The sequence below is a fragment of the Canis lupus genome, chromosome 4 (assembly GCF_011100685.1).
Source record: "Canis lupus familiaris isolate Mischka breed German Shepherd chromosome 4, alternate assembly UU_Cfam_GSD_1.0, whole genome shotgun sequence".
Taxonomy (NCBI): domain Eukaryota; kingdom Metazoa; phylum Chordata; class Mammalia; order Carnivora; family Canidae; genus Canis; species Canis lupus.
The window spans coordinates 56,284,932-56,309,608 of record NC_049225.1 but is presented as its reverse complement, the minus strand read 5'-3'; the positions used below and the strand labels follow the sequence as shown (position 1 = coordinate 56,309,608).

The 24,677-nt window shown below is 42.7% G+C and overlaps 1 protein-coding gene across 8 annotated transcripts in view; it reads left to right on the top strand.

Moving 5' to 3' along the window:
• GALNT10 (polypeptide N-acetylgalactosaminyltransferase 10) overlaps positions 1-24,677 on the top strand; it is a 216,506-nt gene that overhangs the window by 47,871 nt on the left and 143,958 nt on the right. The window contains exon 1 of one of the 8 annotated variants that reach the window (XM_038534955.1): positions 9,331-9,402. The exons of the other annotated variants lie outside the window; for them this stretch is intronic. Coding sequence (XP_038390883.1) covers positions 9,346-9,402 — 57 coding nt within the window. The 5' untranslated portion in view covers positions 9,331-9,345. Of the gene's footprint in view, positions 1-9,330; positions 9,403-24,677 lie in introns of those variants that run through there. 8 annotated transcript variants of the gene reach the window in all.

The window sequence follows — 24,677 nt, the reverse complement described above, 5'->3', positions numbered from 1 at the left end:
TAAATGCTTAGTAAATGGCTAGAGGTGTTACTTTGAGGGGCTCCTTGCCAAGATTTGAGCTGCACAGACTTCTGCCTCATGGTTGGTCTGCTTTGGATACCTGTCATTCTTGCTTTTGACTGAGGTTCTTTCTGGAAATGCCCATGGAAGGAATGTGTTCCTGCCAGTTAACATGAGGCTCCTCTGGAGAGGCCCCATTCCAACCCATTCCTGAGGAGTATGAGTTTGGAGTTTGGCAGTTCCTTGGAATGCTGGGGCCCCAGCTGGGGAGCAGAGCTGCAGGAACCATCGGCCCAGAGTCCCTGGAATGTGGGAAGAGACATTTGGTGGGAGATAGAGAATATTGGAGAATGCTACAAAATACAGATAAGCACAGACACAAAAAGATAATCCCCAGTGATTATGACCTTCCAGAGATAACCACTACAGTCACTTTAGTATATCTATCTATCCACTCATGTTTTGTGGTCGTTGTTGTTATGTGTCTTAATTTGGGCTGCTACAACAAAATACCACAGACTGCGTAGTTTATAAACAACAGAAATTTATTGCTCGCAGTTCCAGAGGCTGGAAGTCCATGATCAGGGCGCCAGCATAGTCAGGTTCTGGTGAAGGCCTCTTGCACATTGCAGACTGCCAATTTTGACTTCTCATTGTCTCCTCAAATAGAAAGACAACTGATGTGATGGTATTTGGAGGGAGGGCCTTTGAGAGGTAATTAGGTCAGGAAGTTTGCACTCTCTTGAATGAGTTAATGCCTTTCTTAAAATGTTGTTAGACAGCAGTAATCTTTTTCCAAAGGATCTTTGAGAACACATAGTAACAATAATTTTTTTGTTGAGTACTTACTTACTCTGTGGAGTCACTATTTAGGGAATTAACTGTATTAACTATTTGAATCCTCACGATGACCTCATAAGGTAGAACTACTGTTGTCCTTATTTTACAGATGAGAAAAATGAGACACAGTGGCAGAGTGGTTAAACAGTTTGCTCAAGGTCACACAGCTACTAGTGAAAGAACCAGGAATCAAAGCCAGGCAGACCGATTCTGGCTGTGTATTATTAACCATTATGCAATATTGCCTCCTTTGAATGAATCTCAAAGACAGGGGAAGTTGTTTATAGGGGAAGGTGCTGAAGCCTCCAGGAACACCCAGGTTCTGGCACACGGTCCTAAGTTAGCACCTGGATGAAGACAGGGAGAGTCATGTCATGTGTTCAGTGAATACTGTATTATCTGTCTCCCATGTGAACTGCAAAGTGCTCAGAAGGGAGTGAGGATAGAAAGCAAGAGAGTCATCCCTGTTTTCTCATGAGTGGCTGTTAAATTTCTGAAACGTTCAAGCTCTGAGCTCTAACGGGTGTTTAGAAAGCTTCTAGTTCATCACCGTGGTTTCATGGATGAGGGTCAGAGGCCCAAGAAGGGAAGGGCTTGCCAAGGTCACCCTGTGAGTGAGTGACAGTGCCAGGAACTAGAAGCCAAGCCTCCAGCCCAGTGCTCAGACCATGACTGACTGCAAGCTCTTAGTTTTCATTGCCACATTCCACACCAGTTGGGGATGAGAAGGCTCGTTTTCTCCTAAACCCAGGGCTTTGCCCATGCTGGGAACTGAATGACCGCCTGGTGATGGATGGATTACATTGTGACATATCATTTGCACAGCCTGCTTTACTCATTGCATAATCACAGCCACATTTGTACAGAGAATCATTCCAACCTGCTGTGAAAATGAGATGGGATTCCAACCCCGGAAAGGCTTTCCTGAGGAACATCAGAGCAGGTTTGTTCTGTGAGCCCAGAGGGCAGTGCTGGGACTGTCAAAATTGGGGGAGTTCAGTGTTTATCCATTTAATAAGTAAGTTTAGAGTACCTCCTCTGTGCCAGGGAGGGTGATAATCTAGCAGTCAATAAGGATGGCAGATGTGAAAACATATAAGCCCAGTAAGGTAGAACAGATGCTGGGAGGGAAGCAGGTGCAGCAGCAGAGAGGGCACACGCAGGGGTAGTCACGGCTACCTGAGAACAAGAGTTCAAGCAGGCACCAGCTCTTGGATATATCTGGAAAGATGAATGTGGATTTGCCAGGCACTCCTGGTGTGAAAAGGCCACAGTGTTTGTGGTCCCCAAAGTAATTAGGTGTAGAGCCTGGGAGGGGCCCAGAAGTAAAATCAACATAGGGGTGCCGATCATCAGGGGACTGGTGCTTTCTGCCCAGGAGCTAGAACTTGACCCCAAGGACCATGGGGAGCCACTGCAGAGATTCAGGAAGCTCACACAGCAGAATGAATGGCTGAGCTTTGCAATTTGAAAAGCTCATCATGTCATCCTGGAGAGCAGACCAGAGGCCAGAAGACCTATTTGAAGACTTGCGTGGTGGTGCAGGAGGATGAGATGAGGACCAGAACTACCACCACAGCAATGGGGATGAGCATGCAAAGACAAAGAAAAGAGGCCATATATGGGAATTGTCAAAGATACGGAGTCATCGTGACTCAGTTACCAGGTGGACATGGGGATGAGAGGGACAAGGTGATATGAACTATAGCAATGACAGCTGACATGCACTGCACACTTTGCTGTGTACCAGGCACAATGCTAAGCACCACCTGGGTTATCTTGTTTCATCCTCCCTGAAGGCGCTGTCCCTGTAAACTTGTTGTCCTCAAGTAACCGTTGAGGGAATTGGCTCAAAAAGGTTACAGCTTGCCCCCTATAACACAGAGAACAAGTCACATAGCTGGGATTTGAATCTAGGCAGTCTGCCTCCCTGAGCCCCTGCTTTGAATTGCGCTGCCCCACGGTTGCTGGGGTTTCTGGCTTTGGTCATTAGATGAACGTGGACACTTTAATGCCAGCCATACAGAGGAGTCAGAAGGGAGAGGATACCCTCGTCTGATCATCCCATATTAGGACCGGAAGTGTTTTAGGCTCAGGGCTCAAATAAGTTTCTAGAATGTATGCAAAAATACTAAAAATGCTTAAGAAAGGTGTTGAAATAGCTCACCATAGGTTTGTATCTTTGCAGCTTTGCTTCCTTTTCTGATGCAATGGGAGAGGCACTAGATTGGGAGTCAGATCCAGCTTTTTGTGTAGCCTCTGTTGGTTTCCAGTCACATGTTCCTGAGTAAGTCACTGAAGGCCCTTCTGCACTTACATAATGAGGTTGTTGGTTTTGTCTTCGTGTACATGGAGGTTACCTGGAGAGCTTGTTAAAACAGATTTCTGGGACCTACCCCCAGAGCAGTGATTGAGTTGGCTTGGGGTGGGGCCTGAGAATTTGTATTTCAGGGAGATGCTGATGCTGCCAGACTGGGAGCTACCCTTCAAGCACCACTGCTGTAGGCGATCTCTCTTCCCTTTGAGCTTCAGGCCCCATTGTCATGGGTTGGAGCACACCAGGCAAATAAGTACCTGTATCAATACCAGAGGCTGTTCCAAGGCAAAGAGCATTAAACAAGTGACAGGTATGGCACTTTGAAATGATAACTAGATACAGTCCACCCTGCCCTCCCATCCTCTTCTATTCCTTTTCATCCTTTCCCCACCACCAGTGACCTCAAACCTAGCCCCTTCCCCAGAATAATTTGTTTCCCTCTGTGGTTGTTGGGATCGATGGGTCAGTAGAGGAATCCCACATGCCAGCTATTATTGGGGCCAAGACACCTGCCCTGAGCAGTTGATGAATTGAAGACAGCCAGGACAGGCACAGGCTCCTCAGATCTTAGGACTCAACCATTTTTCATAGAGCAGCCAACAGACCAACCTTCCACCTTGGTTGCAGTGGCTCCTGGCCTGACTATTGCTGTGGGGTGAGGAGAGGAAAAGCTTCTCTCTCTTTCTTCCCCCAGATCACCTGTCTCGGCTTTCTTGGCCTTTAGGGGCACATAAGGGAATATGTTGTTGTTGTTGTTGTTGTTATTGTTTTTCCTGACCACACTCCGGGCATGAGCAGCTTTGTGCCTCTCTATGACCCTGTGCCAGAGATCTGATGAAAAAATTTCAGGGAGACAAATGGAGATTACATGGAAATCAATCACACGCAGCTGGTGTTCTCTGCAGGCAACTGTTCAATTTTATTTCCTTTTCATTTTTCTCCCTGTTCCCTGGGATCAACTCCTTTAAGAGCTTGACACCAGCTAGAGTTGTGTGATTAAGTGGTAAACTTAAGCTGGCTGCTGGAACCTTCTGTTTCTACAGAGATTGTTCAGGGCAACCAATTGGGTCATACGTTCTCTGGACCACTGAGGGCATAAAGCCTATTTAAAGGCTTTTTTTTTTTTTTTTTTTTTTTTTTTTTAGTCTTACTTATAAGGGTCTAGGTATGCCTTTTAAATTATTTTCCCCTAAAACCCATTTGTAATTTTGGATCCTTTGGGCTGCAAGTAATAGAAGACCCAATCATTTAAATGATACAGAGATTTATTATGTCATGTAAATAGAACCCTAGGAGAAGGACAACTGTGGGATTAATTAATTCAGTGGCTCAGCAACAGGATTTGAGATTTGTATTCCTACCATCTTTGTGCTCTGCCATACTCAGCATGTTCTCCCAAGTTAAAGTTCCTCATTGTCCCCAGGTGGCTGCTGTAGCTTCAGACATTACACGTAGACACAGACACCTGCAGGATGGGTAATTGAACAAAATTGGAGTTCTGTTAGGAAGGAAGAAGGGGTTGGGGTGAGAAGTGACCACTGGGATGGCTCAATCCAGGTATGAGTCCTTATTCAGAAACATTTACTCTTTCTCTTCCTCCTAAGCTAATAACATCTTACATAGGCATAATGAGACTTCCACAGTATGCCCTCAACTACTTTTCTAGTTTTATTTCCTACTGTTCTTTGCACAGAGGCCTTGAGTAGCCAAACAGAACCACTTGCCTTTGCTGGAATGTGCCACATCTTCCATCTCTCCACTTAGCTTTGCTTAGGCTGTACCCTGTATCTGGAATACACTCTCTTTGTGATCCCTATCTTGATGCAAGACATGTCAAGGACAGAGATAGATATAGCCCCTTTCTTTTCTCTCTCCTGTTCCTATTTTTTAAAAACAACCTTTTTATTGTAAAATAAAATACAAGATACAGAAAACCATATAAAACAACTGCAAACTTAAAGAATTTATTTTAAGATGAATGCCCTTGCAACCACCACCAGCCAAAAAAATAAACTGTCGGCAGTCCCTCTAGAAACTCTTTCTTGTACCCTATCCAACCACCGTCCCTGAATGTGACCTAACACAGCAATCATGTCCTTCCATTTAGAAAATAGATTTATCCCCCAAATGTGCATCCCCAGTCATTCAATCTTACCCATTTTAACACATGATATTGTTTAAGCCTTTTAAGCTACAGGTTCCTCCACCAGTTCTTTCTTTTCCTTATAATTTGTCTTTTGAAGAACCCAGACCCATCAGTCTAGACGTTGCTGATCGTACATTCACGGTTCAGATTAACACCTTCCCCTGTTTTATTTTCTGCAAATTGGCAGCTGGATCCAGAGACTTTCTCAGACTGGTGTAGATCCCTCTGGCAAGAATGCAGGTGACACTGTGCTTCTTCATCAGAAGGCACATGACGTCTCTTGGCATCATGATTCTATCATTTCTTCTTTACTTATTTGGTGGAGTCTGTTCAAGTCACATGCCAAGTTTTCTGTGGCACAATCCCAGTAGTCTTGATTGTTTTCTTTCTCTCTGATACGTTCAGATGTTTCAGATGCATCTGGTACATATCCTGCCCTCGACCTGAGGTCAGCCATTCCTATCAGAACTCTCTTGGTTTCTCTTAGTGCGAAATGGTATTTGAAGACCATCATGGGGGAATTAGAGATGCTCTTTGCTAGTGGACTTGCTCCTGGACTTTCCACTGGACAGAGTATAAACGTATAAATATGTATATTTTGATATTTTATTTACATTAAAGATCAAATAGCTCATGAATTCATCAATATATGTTTAAATTCAAAGCTGGAGGGTTTTTTTCTTTAATACATGTTTATCTCCTTTCCTCACATGAAGAACCCTGGTTTTCAAGAATACAGGAGATAATGGAATTAAACTCTTTTGCCTTATTCCATACGACACACACAGCAAATGTTGGCATCATCACAATATAACATTGCTACCAATATGATTCCTTGAAACATTTTTTTTGCATGAACTTTCCCCACTCCCTCCCCTCAACTTGTCTTATAGTTGTCTTTTATTGTGCATACTACTCTTTCCCTCCTAACTCCCACTTAGTCTTGGTTCCATAGGTAACTGTATATTTAATGTTCACCATCAGTCCATATGTTGATATTTCTGCAGTCAGTTTGGTTGTCTATAAGAGACAAGCTTGTTCTATAGGTCATTCCTTAGGAAGACCTCATGGAAACAATATCTCTTGAGTTCTTGAATGTTGTAACAGTTGTGTCCTTTTTACTGGAAAGTCAGTTTTGCTGGATATAAAATTCTTGGTTCATATTTTCCTTCCTTGAATATCTTGAATATGTTATTCCCGTTTCTTCTGTCATAAAGTGTTACTGTCAAAAAGTCTGCTGGTGATCTAATTTTCTGTCCCTTGTTGTACCTTGCCTTTTTGTTGATACCCAAAAGGATACTCCTTCCTTCCTCCTTTCCTTCCTAGTACATTTGCTGGATTGTGTCTTAGTGTTCATCATTCCAGACTGATATTCTTAGTTATGTGGTATGCTCTTTCTCTCTGTCATCTTTAATTAGTGAAGGAATCCTTCCCCAACTCATGCTTCTAACCCAACTAATTAATACCTGCTCAGTTGATTCTATTTTTGAACCAGTGTCTAGTAAGGAAAATCAGACCACCAAAATTGGCACAGACTCACCAACATACATTGGTTAATTATGTGAAGGAAATAGGTGACTATATCAAAATTTGGGCCTTGTAAGCATGGCAGATGGGGAAAAGAGCTCTTGGGTAAGCAGTTCCAATACTTGCTACAATAGTGAGTGTTGTGATTCATTAATGTCCCTCATAGACATTGGGCAGAGATAATGATGAGTGTCCTGTATTTGTTGCACATGGTGCAACCCTCTACAGTTAAAAAAAAAAAAAAATGCTTTCACATCTCTTGTCTCTACTATTATTTCAAAACTATCCTTGCCCTAAGCAGTTCAGGAACTATCATCCTTATTTTAGTAGTGACATGGAGACACAGAGAGTCAGATTGACTCACAGAATGTCACACAGCTAAGGATGACATCAGGGTTTCCTGACTGTGGATCTAGTATACCTTCTACTTTCCCATACTTCACACCTCTGTGGCTGGCTGAAAACCAGATTTCTTTTATTTTTTAGGAGAGGGACGCTAAAAAGGAAGCTTGGGGGTTATTAAGGGTAGACCTTGTCAGTATCATAGTCTGGTCAAGACCTTGCCCTATAGGGAGCCTTTATTCCTCTTCCTGTTTCTCCCCCTGTTTTACCCTTTTCCCCCTCTTCAGCCTTCTCCAATGCTTCTTCAACAGCTTTATTATTGAGGTATAATTCACATACCACGGCCACTCTTTTTTTTTAATATAAATTTATTTTTTATTGGTGTTCAATTTGCCAACATATAGAATAACACCCAGTGCTCATCCCATCAAGCGCCCCTCTCAGTGCCTGTCACCCAGTCACCCCCATCCCCCGCCCACCTCCCCTTCCACCACCCCTAAGTCCGTTTCCCAGAGTTAGGAGTCTCTCATGTTCTGTCTCCCTTTCTGATATTTCCCACTCATTTTTCTCCTTTCCCCTTTATTCCCTTTCACTATTTTTTATATTCCCCAAATGAATGAGACCATATAATGTTTGTCCTTCTCCGATTGACTTATTTCACTTAGCATAATACCCTCCAGATCCATCCACGTCGAAGCAAATGGTGGGTATTTGTCATTTCTAATGGCTGAGTAATATTCCATTGTATACATAAACCACATCCTCTTTATCCATTCATCTTTCGATGGATACCGAGGCTCCTTCCACAGTTTGGCTATTGTGGACATTGCTGCTATAAACATCGGGGTGCAGGTGTCCTGGCATTTCATTGTATCTGTATCTTTGGGGTAAATGCCCAGCAGTGCAATTGCTGGGTTGTAGGGCAGATCTATTTTTAACTCTTTGAGGAACCTCCACACAGTTTTCCAGAGTGGCTGCACCAGTTCACATTCCCACCAACAGTGTAAGAGGGTTCCCTTTTCTCCGCATCCTCTCCAACATTTGTGGTTTCCTGCCTTCTTAATTTTCCCCATTCTCACTGGTGTGTGAGGTGGTATCTCATTGTGGTTTTGATTTGTATTTCCCTGATGGCAAGTGATGTGGAGCATTTTCTCATGTGCCTGTTGGCCATGTCTGTGTTTTCCTCTGTGAGATTTCTGTTCATGTCTTTTGCCCATTTCATGATTGGATTGTTTGTTTCTTTGCTTTTGAGTTTAATAAGTTCTTTATAGATCTTGGAAACTAGCCCTTTATCTGATATGTCATTTGCAAATATCTTCTCCCATTCTGTAGGTTGTCTTTTAGTTTTGTTGACTGTATCCTTTGCTGTGCAAAAGCTTCTTATCTTAATGAAGTCCCAATAGTTCATTTTTGCTTTTGTTTCTCTTGCCTTCGTGGATGTATCTTGCAAGAAGTTACTGTGCATGGCCATTCTTTTTGAAAGTACATTTCAGTGGTACATCCACCACCACTAAGTCTTCCTTTCTTAGTAACCCTTATAATTTTGCTTCTGGAGTGGGGAGGTTGACAGAGGAAGAGGGTGGTGGATGCCTTCCTGAGATCCCAGATCTACTCCCTTCTAATGGGCAGCAAATGCAAATTCCTAGAGGGGCTCTAGAGGCCAGTTGCGTGAGTGATGCCTGCCTATGTAAGAGAGTGGGTCAGGTTGGGAAGAGAGCAGATGGTTGGAGGATATGGCCCCTCATCTCAAGGGGCATCCACTGGCAACTCAGCTACTGCCAACTGCTGCCATATAGGAGCACAGGGATAGGTTACCAGGCCTTGTGGTTATTCCAGAGAAACTGGACATCTGGAACTTTAAAAGAACTTTCTGGATTTTTAGTATTTGGAAAGATAAGTTTATATTGTTTTAAAAAGGTACTGTGTATGGTCCATTGTAGATTGGAGGTGACCTTAGACCTGCAGTTTGAGACTTTTTTTCATTAATTTGATTTATCTCATTTTATTTCATACATTCCCATTTATTTTGCATTTCTTTCATGTATTTATTATTATTTTATATTACCAAATAGGTGAGGTTTTCTTGGTGTGTGGTGAGAGGCAGCTTTTGGAAACTGAGTGCCACATCAGCTCCCAGAAGTTCCATTAGTCGAATGTAATTGTGTTCTTCAATATGAAGTCTAAACAGTGCCGTGGAAGAGAGAGGATTTGTGATGCATTTTATAATCAGGTATCTAGTTCACATATTTAGCTTCAAACACTGTCATACTGTTTGGATGGGATGTCTTGACTTCCCCCTTTTTTCATCATTCACCACAGATGTTTTCGATGTTAGCACTTTGATGTGTGGGCTTCACTGGCCATCTCATGAACCCAGATGCTGCCATCCTTCCCTGCCACCTTATCTGTGTCCTAGCAAAGGAAAGAAATAACCCTATTTGACCAGGCACTGCTTCTCTGTGTCATCTGTTATCTCTCTGGTTTTTATAACAACGCTGGGAAGTTATCACTCCCGTTTTAGACATGTAAAAATGGAAGCTCAGAAAGGGTTAGCAGTTGCCCAGAGCTGTTTATCTGGTCAGTTCTCGTCAGTTTTGAATTCCATTTGCTGAACTTCAAAACCAATTTCTTTTGACTTCTTTATGCTTTCTTGTCCTTATGACTATACTTTTTTTTTTTAAGATTCTATTTATTGAGAGAAATAGCATGTACTCAAGCAGAGGGAGGGGCAGAGAGAGAGGGAGATAATCTCCAGCCAGACTCCATGCTAAGCACCGAACATGACATAAGGCTTAGTTTCACAACCCCGAGATCATGACCTGAGCTAAAACCAAGAGTCAGATGCTTAACTGACTGAGCCACCCAAGCACCCCTGACTATCCTTTCATCTGAGTAGAATTGTCTGAACCTGGGTATAAAATTGAATTTTAGAGGTTGGAAAGCCCCACTTCCTCTCTGCCTTCCTAATATTCTCTATTTTTTTTTAAAAGATGTTTGTATTAGGACTCTTCCAGTTGTAAATAACAGAAACTCTTTTCAAATGGGCTTAAGCAAAAGGACTTTTGGATTATTTTTAAGTAGAAAGACTGGGGAAGTACTGCCTTCAGGCATGGCTGGATCCTGGAGCTTGAGGTCTTCAGTAATGTGTGCTGGGGGCTGGTTGCTTCTCTTCAGGCCATCTTTCCCCCTCTTGGTGGCAGGAGGCTTCCCATAGCAAAACGCTTCCTTCCCTCAGCTTGGCAGCTCAGGAGAAGGAGAAAATCTCTCTTCTGATCTTTGTAATCAGAATCACTGAGCCAATCTCTGTGTCCACTCTTTAAGCCTTTTATGGTGGTCAGGAAGATACCATCCTCTTTGTATGGGACAGCTCTCTACTTGTGGAACTGAGGCCAGCCCCCCTAAACAGTGTGAACTGACACTGGGAGAAGGCTAGCTCCACAAGATCAGGGTGTAGGTTCTAGAAAAACAAAGGAATGAAGACTGAGAAAGCAATTGCCTGCTTTTATATTTAAAACAACAAATATTTTAACGTTTATTGAGTGTCATGAGGACCAAAAAACACCCTTAATAAGGATCCTCGCTTTCCAAGGAAGAAAGGCCAAATGCAGAATTTTAATACCTCTTCAAAAACAGGTAATCTGTTATCAGCAGTTCAGATATTCTCCTTAAAATAAATAAATAAATAAAAGAACCAATGGGGCATTTGCGAAACCCATACTTTTCAAAATAGAAAAAGAAAGGCCAGGTTTGGGCAGCCCTGGTGGAGCAGTGGTTTGGTGCTGCCTGCAGCCTGGGGTGTGATCCTGGAGACCCGGGATCCAGTCCCACATCGGGCTCCCTGTGTGGAGCCTGCTTCTCCCTCTGTCTGTGTCTTTGCCCCCCTCTCTCTGTGTCTATGAATAAATAAATAAAATCTTAAAAAAAAAAAAAAAGAAAGGCCAGGTTTTATTTTCTCATGCATAACTAATATATGTACAATGCCAATTTCCTGAGGTCTTAACACAACTTCTTGGTAGAGCAATGCTTCATTTATCTGATATCATTAGGGAATGAGGTTTTCTGGATGAGTAGGATTTTGCAGATATGTTTGTGTTTTTAAGCTTTAAATCTGTAAAAAAAAAAAATCTTAAAGCACTTCTTTGTACTACTGAATATGCTGATATAATGAAAATTAATAAATATTTCCTCAGCCACTTATAACACCATGCTTCTAGAAGTTAGGATAGATACCAGAAGGTATGAGAATCCACAGAATAAACATGGTCCTTCTCTTCTGACATGGTCTGGGAGTAGGCGAATGACTGTAACATTTATATGAAAACAACCATAAGTACGCTATGGAATAGAATGCAAAATTCTTAGGAATTTTATAGGTGAAACCTGAGTTAATTCACTAGCCAGTTTCCATCTTTCTTTTCCCTCCCACCCCTTTTGCCTCTTCCCCAGTATGTCCAAACTGCTTTTCTTCTTCCATGTATGTTGGCTTGAGGTCTTCTCATCACTACTTGGTCTTTATTCTAGGGAGCATTGCCAGGAAAAGCCAGACAGTCAGGTTTTTTAAAATGAATAACATTAAAATTCACACTTATACCTAAATCAGACTTGGCATGACAGAGGTTCTGTTATTTTTCTATATATTTTTTTTTCATATTTGAAGATCAATCCAGAATTCCAATTATAATTCTCTCAGATGGTGATTTTTTAAAAGTTTATTTAGTTCATAAACTTTTTTTACTTTTATTTTGAAATAATTTTAGATTTACAAAAATATTACAAAAATATTCCTTTGTTCCCTTCATCCAGCTTCCCCTAATGTTAACATCTTATATAACCATAGTACAAATTATATAGACCCACTAAATGATGTTATTATTATTTTTAGAGGGGGGAGGGGCAGAGGGAGAGGGAATCTTAAGCAGGGTCTGCACTCAGTGTGGAGCCTGATGCGGAGCTCGATCTCACCACCCTGAGATCATTACCTGAGCCAAAATCATGAGTCAGACGCTCAGCTGACTGAGCCACCTAGGTGCCCCGTGAAATAATATTGTTAACCAATCTACAGACCTTATTTGTACTTTGCCGTTTTTCCCACTAGTATTCTTTTTTCTATCCCAGGATCCCGTATCACGTTTAGTTGTCATATATCTCCTTAGTGTCTTCCAATATGTGACGTTTCTTCAGCCTCTTCTTTGTGTTTTGTGACTTTGACACTTTGAAAAGAATAACCAATTGTTTTGTAGAATGTCCCCCAATTTGGGTTTGCCTGATGTCTCTCATGCACATGGGCAAGAATTCCATAGAAGTGACATGTGCCCTCAGTGCCACATCAGAGGTACATGATGAGTTATTATCAACAGTGTTAAGATGATATATGCCAGGTTTCTCTAGGGTCAAGCTACTATTTTTCCTTGTGCAATTAGTAATTATCTTGTAGAGGGATACTTGGAGACTATGTGTATGTCCAGTTGTAGGACATTTTTCTTCAAAGGATCTTTTATGTGAAAACCTAGCACAAGGTTGCCTGGGTGGCTCAGTGGGTTAAATATCTGCCTTTGGCTTAGGTCGTGATCTCAGGGCCCTGGGATCAAGTCCTGCATCAGGCTCCCTGCTCAGTGGGGAGTCTTCTTTTCCCTCTGCCCCTGCCTGCAGCTCCTCCTACTTGTGTTCTCTCTCTCTTTCAAATAAATAAATAAAATCTTAAAAAAAAAAAAAAAAAAAAAAGCCTAGCACAGAAAACAGATAGAAGTGAGTTGTTTTCATTGAAATGGACATGGGATGGGGTTGGCGGCCCAGCAGTCTCTGCCCTCTTCCCTCCCTAACACAACCCCTGAGTCACCTCTGTTTAACTGATAAGCCTCTGTGGAATGCTGTTTGAAAATCATGGCTCTGGACCATGGTCTTTGGCTTTTGTCTTTTAACAATATTTACATGTGCAGTGGGAACCTGTACTCAGAGTATTCCCCAAGATGGTGTTCTTCCAAATGGAAATGAGCAAAATTATATTTCACTTAAGCAACATGAAGTATTACTAATGCCAATCAGCAAACATTTATTTAGCATCTTCTGTGTAGCCATCACTGTGCTAAATCCAGGGAATGTAAGATTCATAAAACAGAATCCTTGCCCATTAATCCTGTATCTTTTTTTTTTTTTTCACAACATTGAGAACTCTATGATCTAGACTGAAAGAAGAACCATGATGGAAGAAAACAAAACATATTTGGCTTTTACTGGGGGAAAGATACTTGAGGTTTTGGGGTTGCGTTTTTGAGTGAGTGCAGAGGCCACTTTGACCTGAGTAGCCATCATGTCTTGGTCAAAAGCAATTACTTTCCTTCTGAGAAGCATGTGTGCTTTAGTGGGGGAAAAAAAATGAGAAAGACCATTCTAACCCCTCCGGCCCCCCGAAAAGAAACCACCCTTTGGTGCCTTTGATTCTCCTTCCCAGATTTGAAAGACTCCAAATTCTTGTCCTTCATGGATGAGGTGTTTGAGCTGTCCGTAATTACATTATTATTCCAGACACTGTCTGAACGCTTCTTGCTGAGGAGGAGGGAGGATTAGGCCGAGGAGGAAGCATGCAGCCAGTCATCTGCCCCGAGCCTGGCAAAGGAGATTATGCCTCTAGAAACGAGGTTTCTGGCTGAGGCTTTGTTACTTAATTAGTCTCCTGTCTCTTTTCCCTTTATGACAGTGGCAGGATCCAGGACGCACCCCCTTTTAGATGAATGCAAATGCCTCTAACGAAGTTTTATAATTGTTCATTTTAAACAAATCAGAAAATTGTCAAAATCACTGTAGTCTCAGGGAATTCAGGGATAGGAAATAACTTTTAAAGGCATATGTTTCTCAAGGGAGTAAAGTAGCAAATACCATCTCTTTAAATTCTGTTTAACATGAAGCCTTTATTGATTGCTCATGATGGTTCTGCACAATTTAATGCTCTTTTAAGTGAATATTATTTAGCTTCTTCACGCAAGTCAGTGCAGACTTGTGGATCTGTAAATTTAGATGCTGATCACAACCAGAAGTCAATGTATAAAACAGTAACAATTTAATTAACTGGTAATAGATCTTATGCAATGTCAGGTTAAAGGGAATGTATAAATATTGCTTTATGAACAAGCCTTTGCAAAGTGTAGACACCGGCCGTTCCCTCTTCTCTCCTTCTCATGGGAAGAGTTATGGGATGACCCTATTAACTGCCAAGGAGTATGAGGTTGCGGGGGGGGGGGGGGGGGGGGGGGGGGGGGGTTACTCATTATTAAACAGCTGTGTCCAGCCAATCAGCCTTGAAGAATTTGACTTCAGAGGTCAGTTAAAGATTCCTGACACCATTAATTTCGTTTTATGAGACACCACTGAAATGCATCAATTCATGCTTTGTCTTTGTCTTTTGATGTTTGAGAAAGGAAGAGAGAAAGTTTTGAGAGCTCCTTAAGTAGATTGAGCAAAAGAGCAAGCATTAATTCAACATGCTCACCTTGCAGGTGGGGAGACTGGGAAACTGAGCCCCAGAAAGAGGGAGAGCTGACCCTTGGCACTGTCATGCAGCAGGGGAAGCCAAGGAAGTTGACTCAAAACCTAACATCCCTTAGCAGCCTTGCCCTAATTTCTTGTCTCTTCAGGAGCTGAGGCCCGTGGGCACTGGAGTTCATTCGTTCGGCAACTCTGTATTAAGCACTAATATATTCTAATCCCTGAAAAAGCATTGTGTTGCCCTTTCTCCAAGTAGCCAAGTGGGCCTCAGGTGAGAGTCTTATTCCTACTACCTGAAGCATATCTGCTCCACCTTAGAGGACCCAAAGAGCCCTGGGCTAGGACTAGACGTCATGTGGTCTATGAAGGCCACCTGAGGCCAACCACTAGCCCAGGTGAGAGCCCCTTGCATGGACTTCCTGTGGGTCCCTGAGTTCTGCGGTGCTCACATTTTGTTGTTGTAGCTTGTTTAATCGTCCTTTCCACCCAGCTAAAAGCTCAAGAGGGAAAACTCCTACCTGTCGAGCTCAGTGTTGTGCATCCAGGGCCTACCACACAGCACCTGACACATGTAGATGCTTCGTGATGATTCAAGAATGAATGAATTCACCTTAGATCCGCAAACCTTCACATGCAAAATGGGCGCCATCACTTGTTCCCTTTCTACCCCATGCAGGGACAAGTGAGCTAACATTTGTGGAAGAGCTATAAGGTGCTACACAATGTGAAGAGGTAGCGCCTGTGAGTTACTAGTGCTATTGTGATGCTGTAGCTAGGCTGCCACCATATTGCATTAGCTCTTGCATTTATCACCCTTTGACAAGAGCACATCTGAGTTACTGTCGGTAACATAAACTGACAGTATAATGTCTAGAATGAGAGACTCTTAGCTTTTAAAGAAACCTCACATGTGTTCCCCCCACCCCACATTATAGATGAGGGAGGGCCCAGAGGAGTTGATTTACCTGCCTTGTGTCATGCAGAGGATCTGTGGCTAAGCCAGGAGTAGGTCCCAGGATCCTTGATCCTGCCCCCCTGCAGCTGAGTGCTGCAAGTCTTCCTTGCTGTTGGAGAAGCTGTGGAGAATTTAATTAGCTACAGTCTGAGATGTGATACATGTCAGAGCTCATTACCGTGGTGGAGCCGGTGGGTCTCACTCTGCAGTGCTATCCCCTGTTGTAGTTCAGTGCCCCCAATTAACTCCAGCGCTCAAGACAACCCAGCTGGCAGGTGTTGTGGAGGGCCACTTCAAGGCAGGTGCCCAGATTCTACTGTGCCCCTCAGACACATTCTCCTCCACCTCAGCCCAATCTGCCACCTTCCCCTGAGATGCCTCCTGATGCCAAACGGAAGCCTTAGGGTATCGAGAAGCATTTCCCACTTAAGAGGCACAAGATCATTTTGCTAAGCTCTGACCAAGAGTTTGTACAAGGTTAGTGTGCTCATCAACCTAGAGACCTCTCCTAAGGTGTTGATGTGGTGAGCAAGAGGAAGGTGCTTTAGGACCCACCACAATCACAGATGAATACCAACTCTGGACTAGACTGTTTTTATTCTTTTAATGCTAACATCAGGAAAGGCAAAAGAAGGTTGGGGAACAGGTCCAGATGAAAGAAAGCAAAAGAGACATGATGAGTAAATACAATGCAGAATCCCTGATTGGATCCTGGTACAGGGAAAAAATAACAGCAAAAGCACTTTGGAGACAAACAGTAACAAGTGTTGGCGAGGAAGTAGAGAAATCTGAAGCCTCATGCATTGTTGGTGAGACTGTAGGATGATGCCGCTTTGGAAAACAGTCCCCATTTCCTCAAAAGGTTAAACACAGAGTTCCCATGGGACCTAGTGATTCTACTCCTAGCTGTCTACCCCAGAGAAATGAAAACATATGTTCACACAAAAACTAATATGTGAATGTTCGTAGCAGCATTATCCATAGCAGACACAGGGTGAAAACAACTCAAATGTCTATCAACTGATGACTAGATATACAAAATTTGGTTTAGCCATACTATGTGGTATTATGAAGCTGTAGAGAGGAATGAAGTACTGACGCATGCTACACCATGAATGAACCTTGGAAACCTGATGCTAAGTGAGAAACCAGCCACAAAGGACACCTATTATGTGGCCACCATTTATATAAAATGTCCAGAAGAGGCAAATCCATAGAGACAGAACATAGGTTAGTGGTTTCCAAGTCTGGGGAGAGGAAGAAATGGGGAGTGATTGATAATGGCACAGAGTTTCCTTTTGGGGGTGATGAGAATGATCTAGAATTAGTGATGAAGATTGCACAATGTGGTGAGAATATTAAAAACCACTGCACTTAAAAGGGCAGATTTTATGTTGTGTGAATTATGTACCAGTTAAGAAATTAATAAAAGTAATTTGGATGGGGGCCTCCTGGGGGGCTCGGTGGGTTGGGCATCTGACTTTTTTCTGGCTCAGGTCATGATCTCAGGGTCCTGGGTTCGAGACCTGCATTGGGCTCAGGAAGTCTGCTTGAGGATTTCTCTCTTTCTCCCTCTGCCCCTCCTCTCTCTCTCTCTCTCTCTCTCTCAGATAAATATATCTTAAAAAATATAATGATTTGAGGGAAAATTTGAATACAGAGTGTAAATTAGATAATTTGTATCAATATGATAATGGAATTGTGGTTATATAGGGAATGTTCTTTTGATTGAGAAATGGATGCTGAAGTACTTAGGGTTAAGCATCATGATGTCTGCAGTTTACTTTCATATGATTCAGCAAAAAATGTATAGAGAGGTTGGTAAGCAAGTGTGATAAAATACTAATAATTGGTAAAGCTAAGTGAAGGGTATACTGGTGTTCTTTTTATTATTCATACAGCTTTTCTTTGAAATTGTTCAAAATAATAGGTTGGCAAATAACATTTTTTAAAGTGAGGTGGAAGTATTAGAATACCAAGGAACAGAGACAAGAGAAAAAGCTTTATGGCTGTCCCCCTTGACCCTTTAGTCTCTCTAGGATAACAAATACTTGTTTTAGCCTTCCCTAGAGGAAATTAATTCCATTTCTGAGCAGTATAGACCCCCTCTCAGCTTTTAGGGAGTACCTGAAACCACAGCCAAATGCTGCAAGCACACATGTCATCTGTCAAAGAGGAGACTTTCTTCTGACCTCCAGTGGGCAGAAGTGACCGCCAAGGGGACCTCCACTCACAGCTCCCTCCCTGACCTTATTCCAGGGGTGGGGAAGAGTTGTGGTAGGTAGGTTTTTATCACTCTTCTTTAAGGGAAACACTGAAAAATAATCAGCAAGTATAATTTCTGAAGACAAAGAGTTCTCAGTGAGTTTTCCAAACCTTACATGTCTTCCCTTGTTGGCAATATTTATATTTCGGGAAGGGATGTAAGGAGCCTTATGGTAACTTGTCCAAGCCCTTATTTTTTATCTCACTCCCCAACGTATGAAAGAACCAGTCAGGTCTCAGGTAGTCTTTAGGCTTATGACAGAGAACTTCACCATATCACTTCCAGAAAAATGGTAGAACCAGTAGTGGAGAACATCAGACCTTGGAAGAAAGTGACCTCCTTGGAAGGCATCTCAGAGCTGCTTTGTTTCCAGATGTCAATGAAGCCTTCCTTGAGAGAAACCCATTGCTCTCATACCTTGTACCCACCCCAGAAGTGTAGTCAGGAGCATTTGCAAAAGCTTTCAACCAACAACTGCTTTTATAGTCTGCAGACTGATTTTTCAATGTGCAGATTTGCTATAAATTTATAGAGTGTTTTGATTCTAAATTCACAATGTGCATCTTTAATGGCTCCAAGTTTGGATAATTTCGTGCTGTTTATATCCTAGCAGCAATGGTTTATGCATATTTCCCAAGCTATTACCCTCCTAGGAGAAGAGTGAACAACCTCTTTTTACAAAAGACAGTCCCATATGTCCTGGTTTAGTGTGTCTCTCTCCAAAGATCATTTTGTATTGAGATGCAAGGAGAGCATGACAGCTGGATGAGGCACCCACCCCAGTTTGCAGGCAGGTGGGTTTGTGGGTTTTCTGGATCCTCCTACCTGGCTCCCAGATGGCCCTGTATTTGAAAATCACCAATTAGGCACTTTGCAGTCACCTGGAGTTTTTCTAAGATATTTTTCAGCCTCATTAAAAAAAAAAAAAATGTTGCCCACTTCCCTCTATCAGCAAAGAACTTTGTTATCAACATGTGACGCGAGTCACATGTTGATAAAAAAAAAAGAGAGCCAGGAATTTGCTCCAGGAGTCCAGCTTGAGACGGTAATCAGAAATGTGAGATGGATAGGATGTTTATTGAAACTTACAAAAAAAGTTTATTGTAGTAAAATATATATAACATGAAAAAATGTAATAGTGGAAAATTGAAAGCAATTAAATGTCCAGCAGTAGGGGATATGATTCACCCATGTAATAGAATATAATGTACCCTTTGAAAATACTTTCAAAGAACTTTTAATAATAGGAAATTTCTCTTGACACAATGACAGGTAAAGAAAGCTGGTTCCAGACCTCCAATTAGGTCTTCAGATTTCAGATTTTAGACACATGCATTGAAACAAGATAAAAAGGGTAACCACAGAATTATCAACAGTGGTTATTATTGGCTGGTGGGATTAGGGAGGATTTTTTAAATTACATTTTTTATTTTGAGATAATTATAGATTTTACATGTAGTTGTAAAAACATTACAAAGAGGTCCTGTGCACCATTTTTCCCAGTTTCCTGTAGGGTATTTAAATTTTCTTCTCTGTGCTTTCCTCTTTTCAAAAAAAAAAAAAAAAAAAAAAAACCATATATATATAATCTACAGTCAGGGAAAGTACAATTAAGGACTCTCATTAAAAACAACAAATTTGGGCAGCCCAGGTGGCTCAGCAGTTTAGCTCCACCTTTAGCCCAGGGCCTGATCCTGGAGTCCCAGGATGGAGTCCCACATCGGGCTCCCTGGGTAGAGCCTGCTTCTCTCTCTTCCTGTGTCTCTGCCTCTCTCTCTCTCTCTCTCTCTCTCTCTCTCTCTCTCTCTCTCTCTCTCTCTCTGTGTGTGTGTGTGTGTGTCATGAATAAATAAAATCTTTAAAAAAAAAATTTATCCATCCTTCTGGAGAACCTTGCTCCAGACTTTAACTGATTTTTCTTCCCTTTTCCTGGACCCCACAGCCCATTGCCTAGCTCTTTGGTCTACCTGCTTAGCACCTGCTGATATGGTAGTTAATCAGCTCTTTGCCTATGAATGGGTTTTGATGCCATGAGTGCATGTTGGAACAATAAGGCACACCTTCCAGAAGCATCAGGTTTACTCAAACTATTTGGAGAAGAAGGGAAAGAAACATTACTTTTATATTATAAAGTTAAGACCTCCATTATAGAGTGGAAAGTAAGATTTGAGATATCATGAGTAAGATAAAGCAAAGTCACTGTTTGAGAAGCATTGCTAGTGAACGCTGAAGACCTACATCTTGAATCACACCATCTGGTAGATATCATGGAACACACAGCATTTTAGGAAGTCTCAGGGCAAGAGCATGGCTGGAGTCACTCTTGAACCTCTGAAGGAAAGATTCATATTTTCTCTTTGTGGGGCAGCTAGGTGGCTCAGTTGGTTAAGCGTCTGCCTTTGGCTCAGGTCGTCATCCCAGGGTTTTGGGATCAAGCCCCACATCAGGCTCCAGGCTCAGTGAGAGTCTGCTTCTCCCTCTCCCTCTGCCCTGCTCATGCTCTCTCTCTCCCTCTATCTCAAATAAATAAATAAAATTTTAAAAAAATTTTCTCTTTGTCCTAGTGCCATGTCTTGCTGGAATGTGCACTACTGGGAAGTCAGGGGCCCTGGGTTGGATTCTTGATTCTGGCATTGACCTCTGTGGGAGCCTGGCAGGACGGCTCCTCTCTGGACCTCCTTTTTCTTGCCAGGAGAATGAACTGTTCAGACCAGAGCATCCCTATGGGTCCACTAAGGCTGAGATGCTTAGGTCAGTCAGTGTGAAGCATGTGACTTTCCCAGGCTTCTCAAACTCAATCCACCTAAAGAAGCACAATGCACAGTGAGCCTGCAAGGGCTTTAGCATCCTTAGAAATTAGTCATCATTGATTTGGTTCTTTCTCTGCCTCCTGGTGACCCTTCCTGTTAACACCTCTCTTTTGTCATGAAAAAAAAGTCTTGAGTGATAGAAGGTTGTAGAAACTGATTAAATGGAGACCCCCCCCCCCTTTTTTTTTACTTTTTCTTTCCCCTAAAGATTATCTTGGGATTGTCAAAAGCAATTTTTATAGGCAAGTTGGTCTTTTACAAAAGATGGGTTTGCAAAGCATGAAATTAACATTTTTGCACAGAGCCAGATAATTGCTGAAAACATGGTGACTTTCATTCAGCAAGTTTGTAGCTTGAGTAGTTATTAGCAAGGTCAGATACTTCATGCAATAATGCAACTATCAGACTCCACCACCAAAGCAAGCTTGGCCAAGCATCTTGTGAGGGAACAGATGTTCCTGAGATGTTCACCCATGAGGTAATTTTAGATGTCAGGAGCAGCACAGGCCATTGACATTACAGTCCACCAAACACTACAGTGTCATAGGGCCACCCTACTCATGGAGCTTCAGATTTCTATAAGCCCATTTGCAAGGTTACACCTCCAGAGAAGCCGAAGAAGTTCAACAAACAATGTCCAAGCACAGAAGGGATAGCTTCCCCTTCAGACAAGACAGCATATTTGGATTAGAGAGAACCAGATGCCAGCATCGAAAGGGAAGAGACAATAGACAAATTTGCACATTTCAGTAGCTTAGGACATTCTTAAGTTCATAAAGGTTGCCAGAGAATATTAAGTTCTATCCAGGAAAATCTATTCAAGGAATCATGTTGGTGTGTGATTGTGGATTTGCATTCTTTTTTCTTTTTTTAATTATTTATTTATTTATGAGAGACAGAGGCAGGGACATAGGCAGAGGGAGAAGCAGGTTCCCTGTGGGGAATCTGATGAGGGACTTGATCTCAAGACCCCAGGATCACGACCTGAGCCAAAGGCAGATGCTCAACCACTCAGCCACCCAGGCTCCCTAGAATTGTACCCACCAAGCTCCCTAGAATTGCATTCTTATTGGTAATGTTAGGCGGTATAACAACTCAGTCCTAAAATGTCAGTGTTGTAACCCACAGATTTATTTCTCACAAATTATACTCTATCGTAGGTCTCCAGAGCACTCTAGAAAGGAGAGGTGGGAGATGGAATTATTGAGAGATTCCCAGGGAACTTAGCTAGAATTCATTTGGGAAAATATGAAGAATCTGCACTGTCTTATCTTTCTGTGGCTCAGATCCATGCGTGTGGAGAGAAGAAAATTCTCCTTTCCCTGTGCTCACTCACTGGCGAAGTTTATACTCTAAAACAAAGGGAGTTTATTTGAGATGTCCTCTACTGCTTGCTGGGATCAAGTTTTGCAGAGTAAAGAGTACAAGCATTGATTGGAGTCAGACAGACCTAGGTTCAAGTCCTGACTTTACCACTTGCTATGTCTGTGGCCCTGGGCCAATTACCAAATCCTTATAAAATTTTAGCTACTGTGTGTCACTTGGACTTAATAATTGTACCCACCTTAAAGGGTTGTTTTGAGGATAAAAGAGATAATACATTGAGAGGGACTCATTCCAGAGACTAGCACATAATATGCACCTATTCATCCATTCAGTTTATTCAGCCAGCGGTTTTTGAGCACCCATGTGTCTGCTGCACTGCCAGGTGAGCCAGAACAGATACTACCCCTGCCCTTCGGGAGCCTATAATACAGGCATGGATATGCATTAATTAAATAATCACTTCAAATAAAAGTCTGCTGACTAACTTAATGCTGTGAAGAATAGGATTGCTGTGTTTGCCAGAAGCCTTGATTGAGAAGTCAAGTAAGGCTTCTCGGAGGAATGGCATCTGAGCTGAAATGTGAAGTTAATGTAGTGGAGTGGGAACAGGGTGTAACAAGTTTTCTTGAGGAAATAGCATGCACAGAGGCCTCATGGCAGGAAACGTGAGGTGTCTTTGAGGAACTCAGGAGTGTCCAGAGTTCTGAGACCGAGGGGAGCATGATGTAGGATGTGCTGGAGTGATAGGCAGAGACCAGGCCATTTAGGACCTCCTGAGAATGTTAAGAAGTTTGGTTTAATCTTAAGAGTGATGGGAAATTATTGGAAGTTTTTAAGCAGGGGCTTAAAAATTATGAAACTCAATAAATGTTAGCCGTTATTGTTCTTTTCCAGGAACTTTTATATTATATCCCAACAATATTGGCTCTCTTATTGGATTCCATGAATATATTATTTAAACAAAAACAAAAAATCCCAACAACCTTGTTGAATTATTTGGTGGTCCAAAAGAGGGGTCTGTAACATGCCAGAGCCACTTGGTACCTTGTGATGTGCTTCCTCCTCTGTGTGGTATTGGAAGGACTCTAAAAGCCGCCTGGACCAGAAAGGTGAGACCGTGGGAAGGGGAACAGGGCCAAACTGGATGTGGCAGGGACTCAGTAGAGTCCCTGAGCTGAGCCTGATAGGCTTCCACAGCCTAAGTCAGGCCACCTGTGGGCCTCTGACAGTGAGTGGATGCAGGATGGTAGGACAGGAAGAGGGGAGGGAGCTGGCACAGACTAGGCAGACAGGACACTGGGATATCTGTGGGGAGACGACTTAGGGCCAGACTGGCAGAGGACAAAAGAAGCTGGGCTGTGGGCCAGGAGACCAAAGGGGACGCCCAGGTGAAGGTGGCCCTTGTCTGAAGGAAGGAGAGAGTTCAGGCACTGAAGCTACTGTAGGAAGTCCAAGTGTCTTACCAAATGAGGATGCTGACTCCCCAGATCTGGAGTCCAGGGACCCTACTCTTTCTCCTGTCAGAGGCTACACTGCTCCCCCAAAGCTGGGTGACTTGGCTGAGGTCTCTGGTGGGGCTCATGTGATCCCAACTCTCAGAACATACTTGATTCCTCTGTGTGACTGCATGTGACCTGGGCTGCTCCTGTCTGCTCTCTGGCTCAACACTGGGAGCTTTCCTGTCTAACCAGAGCTGTGTTGCCCATCTTCCAGCCATCACTAACTCATCCATCAGTTTCCTGTGGTGAATCTCAAAGTTGGAATGGTGTAGCATGTCTTCCTCATGCAAGGCTTTGATCTAGCTCCAGTCTGGTTGTGTGACTTGATAACCAGTTACCGAGTCAACTGAACTTAGCCTTATTTTGCCTAAGACAAGGGCAGGATGAGGCTGAAGATGGCCTGGACCCACAGACTCAGCAGACTTTTTGCAAACAAGTAGCAGATGGGCAGAGTGATTTCCACATCCTTAACTAAACAATGTGAGACCACTGGTTTCATGGGTTCAGACGGTGATGATGGCCACATCCACATGCCTGTCCCTTCATAATCACAGAATGCTTTATTATATACATACGTGGTCTCCTTTGAGCCTCCATACAGCCAATGAAGTCTCTAGGGCAGGTTTCTGCTTACCCTTATTTGAAGAAACCGAGACCTGGTCAATAGGTACCCTGCTCAGGGTCACATGTAAAGTCACAGCCCCTGGGACATCATATGGCCAGTCAGGATTCACTTGCTGGAAGCAACTTGTGTTGCTCACTTCTGTGCCTTAAAAGGGAGAGCAACAACTCAGACTGGTGACGTGATAGCCAACCTGGACAGATATTTAAATCCTGTCAATGAGGCTACAAGTGAAGCACAGAGGGATCAGTGTGGGACTTAACAGAATCCTGGGCTTCTTTATGTGACTTGGCTGCATTCAGGCTTTCCAAGTCCAAGGGCTTATGTGGGTGTGTCTGTGTCCATTTCTATCTGGCAAGGAGGCTGAAGTTAATAGGTCTGTAAATTTTGTGTTCTGTGAGCCCTGACACATTTCAGACAGTGACCCAGTAAGTGCCTCATGTCCCGTCATCTGTGACTCTTTTAGAAAACTAAAATGCACACCAAGAGAGGAAAGAATGGAAAGCCTGAAACGCAGGTAGAGTCCACACTCCGATTCAGGTCAGCCG